The following is a 4,209-nucleotide window of genomic DNA, read 5'->3' on the forward strand; positions in this document are numbered from 1 at the left end:
TCTTCTTCCCCCCTCCCTCTCTCTTCTCTTTCTGCAATTTCTTCTCTTCTCCCTCTCCACCATTACCCAGACACCTTTGCCAGTAAGGTGGCCGCCATCCAGGACCAGTACGCCGACGCTTCCATCGGCAACGTAACCGGTAGCAACGCCGTGAACGTCTTCCTTGGGATCGGAGTGGCGTGGACCATCGCCGCCGTGTTCTGGCGTTCCAAAGGCCAGGTGTTTCGCGTCGACCCGGGCTCGCTGGCGTTCTCCGTCACGCTCTTCACGGTGATGGCGTGCATATGCGTGATGATCCTCCTCTACCGACGGCGAGCGTCAGTGGCAGGCGGGGAGCTGGGAGGGCCGAGGACTACCAAGATCATCACGTCACTGGTCTTCTTATTCATGTGGCTGATCTATATATTACTGTCATCACTGGAGGCATACTGCCACATGCCTGGGTTCTAGAGAGAGAGAGAGAGATGGAGGGGTGAGGGAAGGATGGAGGGGTGAGTTGGGGGAGACAGAGAGGAGGAATAGACACAGGGAGGGAACAAAAGGAAACCCACTCGGCAAAAAAAACGGTTGAATCAACATTGTTTCCACGACAACAACAAAGATTAAGCGTAACGACGTTTAATCAACGTGGGAAACTGATTGGATTTGCAACTTAAATCCAATGTCGTGGGGACATTTTTGTTGTTGAACTCAGCCAAATGTAAAGGAAAAGTAGTTGAATTGACGTCTGCGCCAGTGGGGAGGGAGGCAGAGTGGACATGTTGGAAAGAACTAACATGGACATGGGGATGAGGGACAGACAGAAAGATAAACCTACAGTGCAACAACTCTCCCTTTTCCCCATCTAACAATAGATTCAGTATTCTCCCTTTCCCCCATCTAACACTAGAGTCAGTACTCTCCCTTTCCCCCATCTAACAATAGAGTCAGTACTCTCCCTTTCCCCCATCTAACACTAGAGTCAGTACTCTCCCTTTCCCCCATCTAACAATAGAGTCAGTATTCTCCCTTTCCCCATCTAACAATATAGTCAGTACTCTCCCTTTCCCCATCTAACAATAGAGTCAGTACTCTCCCTTTCCCCCATCTAACAATACCCATCTAACAATAGAGTCAGTACTCTCCCTTTCCCCATCTAACAATAGAGTCAGTATTCTCCCTTTCCCCATCTAACAATAGAGTCAGTATTCTCCCTTCCCCATCTAAACATAGAGTCAGTACTCTCCCTTCCCATCTAACAATAGAGTCCAGTATTCTCCCTTTTCCCCCATCTAACACTAGAGTCAGTATCTTCCCTTTCCCATCTAACAATAGAGTCAGTATTCTCCCTTTCCCCCATTCTAACACTAGAGTCAGTACTCTCCCTTTCCCCATCTAACACTAGAGCAGTATTCTCCCTTTCCCCATCTAACAATAGAGTCAGTATTCTCCCTTCCCCATCTAACAATAGATCAGTATCTCCCTTTCCCCATCTAACAATAGAGTCAGTATTCTCCCTTTCCCCATTTAACAATAAAGTCAGTATTCTCCCTTTCCCCATCTAACAATATAGTCAGTACTCTCCCTTTCCCCATCTAACACTAGAGTCAGTACTCTCCCTTCCCCATCTAACAATAGAGTCAGTATTCTCCCTTCCCCATCTAACACATAGAAGTCAGTACTCTCCCTTCCCCATCTAACAATAGAGTCAGTACTCTCCCTTTCCCATCTAACAATAGAGTCAGTACTCTCCCTTTCCCCATCTAACACTAGAGTCAGGATTCTCCCTTTCCCCCATCTAACACTAGAGTCAGTACTCTCCCTTTCCCCCATCTAACAATAGAGTCAGTACTCTCCCTTTCCCCATCTAACACTAGAGTCAGTACTCTCCCTTCCCCATCTAACAATAGAGCAGTATTCTCCTTTCCCCATCTAACAATATAGTCAGTACTCTCCCTTTCCCCATCTAACAATAGAGTCAGTACTCTCCCTTTCCCCCATCTAACAATATAGTCAGTACTCTCCTTCCCATCTAACAATAGAGTCAGTATTCTCCCTTTCCCCATCTAACAATAGAGTCAGTACTCTCCTTTCCCCATCTAACAATAGAGTCAGTATTCCCCTTTCCCCATCTAACAATAGAGTCAGTATTCTCCCTTTCCCCATCTAACACTAGAGTCAGTACTCTCCCTTTCCCCATCTAACAATAGAGTCAGTATTCTCCCTTTCCCCATCTAACACTAGAGTCAGTATTCTCCCTTTCCCATCTAACAATAGAGTCAGTATTCTCCCTTTCCCCCATCTAACACTAGAGTCAGTACTCTCCCTTTCCCCCATCTAACACTAGAGTCAGTATTCTCCCTTTCCCCATCTAACAATAGAGTCAGTATTCTCCCATTTCCCCATCTAACAATAGAGTCAGTATCTCCCTTTCCCATCTAACAATAGAGTCAGTATTCTCCCTTCCCCATTTAACAATAAGTCAGTATCTCCCTTCCCCATCTAACAATATAGTCAGTACTCTCCCTTTCCCCATCTAACACTAGAGTCAGTACTCTCCCTTTCCCACTAACAATAGAGTCAGTATTCTCCCTTTCCCCATCTAAACAATAGAGTCAGTACCTCCCTTTCCCCATCTAACAATAGAGTCAGTACTCTCCCTTTCCCATCTAACAATAGAGTCAGTACTCTCCCTCCCCATCTAACACTAGAGTCAGTATCTCCCTCTTCCCCCATCTAACAATAGAGTCAGTACTCTCCCTTTCCCACTAACAAATAGAGGCAGTACTCTCCCTTTCCCATCTAACAATAGAGTCAGTATTCTCCCTTTCCCCATCTAACAATAGAGTCAGTACTCTCCCTTCCCCATCTAACAATAGAGTCAGTATTCCCCCTTCCCCATCTAACAATAGTCAGTACCTCTCCCTTTCCCATCTAACAATAGAGTCAGTATTCTCCCTTTCCCCATCTAACAATAGAGTCAGTATTTCTCCCTTTCCCCATCTAACAATAGAGTCAGTACTCTCCCTTCCCCATCTAACAATAGAGTCAGTACTCTCCCTTTCCCCCAATCAACACTAGAGTCAGTACTCTCCCTTTCCCCATCTAAACAATAGAGTCAGTATTCCCCCTTTCCCCATCTAACAATAGTCAGTACTCTCCCTTTCCCCATCTAACACTAGAGCAGTATTCTCCCTTTCCCATCTAACACTAGAGTCAGTATTCCCTTTCCCCATCTAACAAATAGAGTCAGTATTCTCCCTTTCCCATCTAACAATAGAGTCAGTATTTTCCCTTCCCCATCTAACAATAGAGTCAGTATTTTCCCTTTCCCCATCTAAACAATAGAGCAGTATTTCTCCCTTTCCCCATCTAACAATAGAGTCAGTATTTCCCTTTCCCCATCTAACAATAGAGTCAGTATTCTCCCTTTCCCCATCTAACAATAGAGTCAGTATTCTCCCTTTCCCCATCTAACAATAGAGTCAGTATTTCCCTTTCCCCATCTAACAATAGAGTCAGTATTCTCCCTTTCCCCATCTAACACTAGAGTCAGTACTCTCCCTTCCCCATCTAACAATAGAGTCATGTATTTCTCCCTTTCCCCATCTAACACTAGAGCAGTACTCTCCCTTTTCCCCATCTAACAATAGAGTCAGTATTCTCCCTTTCCCCATCTAACAACTAGAGTCCTACTCTCCCTTCCCCATCTAAACAATAGAGTCAGTACTCTCCCTTTCCCCATCTAACAATAGAGTCAGTATTTTCCCTTTCCCCATCTAACAAAAAATAGAGTATTTCATATTTTCCCCCCATCTAACAAAGAGTCAGTATATCTCCCTTTCCCCATCTAACACTAGAGTCAGTACTCTCCCTTTCCCCATCTAACAATAGAGTCAGTATTCTCCCTTTCCCCATCTAACAATAGAGTCATATTTCCCTTTCCCCATCTAACAATAGAGTCAGTATTCTCCCTTTCCCATCAACACTAGAGTCAGTACTCTCCCTTTCCCCATCTAACAATAGAGTCAGTACTCCCCTTTCCCCATCTAACAATAGAGTCAGTACTCTCCCTTTCCCCATCTTAACAATAGAGTCAGTATTTTCCCTTTCCCATCTAACAATAGAGTCAGTATTCTCCCTTTCCCCATCTAAAAATAGAGTCAGTATTTTCCCTTTCCCCATCTAACAATAGATTCAGTATTTTCCCTTTCCCATCTAACAAATAGA

General features: G+C 44.5%; 1 protein-coding gene across 1 annotated transcript in view; it reads left to right on the plus strand.

The window, feature by feature from the left end:
- The window catches only part of LOC112073062 (sodium/calcium exchanger 1), a 50,340-nt gene extending 49,255 nt beyond the window's left edge, over nt 1–1,085 (plus strand). Inside the window, 1 exon segment of the mRNA XM_024140426.2 lies at nt 71–1,085. Within this exon segment, the coding sequence (XP_023996194.2) occupies nt 71–450 (380 nt within the window). The 3' untranslated portion in view covers nt 451–1,085.
- Nucleotides 1,086–4,209: the final 3,124 nt, after the last annotated feature.

The sequence above is a fragment of the Salvelinus sp. IW2-2015 genome, unplaced genomic scaffold (assembly GCF_002910315.2).
Source record: "Salvelinus sp. IW2-2015 unplaced genomic scaffold, ASM291031v2 Un_scaffold2135, whole genome shotgun sequence".
Lineage (NCBI taxonomy): Eukaryota > Metazoa > Chordata > Actinopteri > Salmoniformes > Salmonidae > Salvelinus > Salvelinus sp. IW2-2015.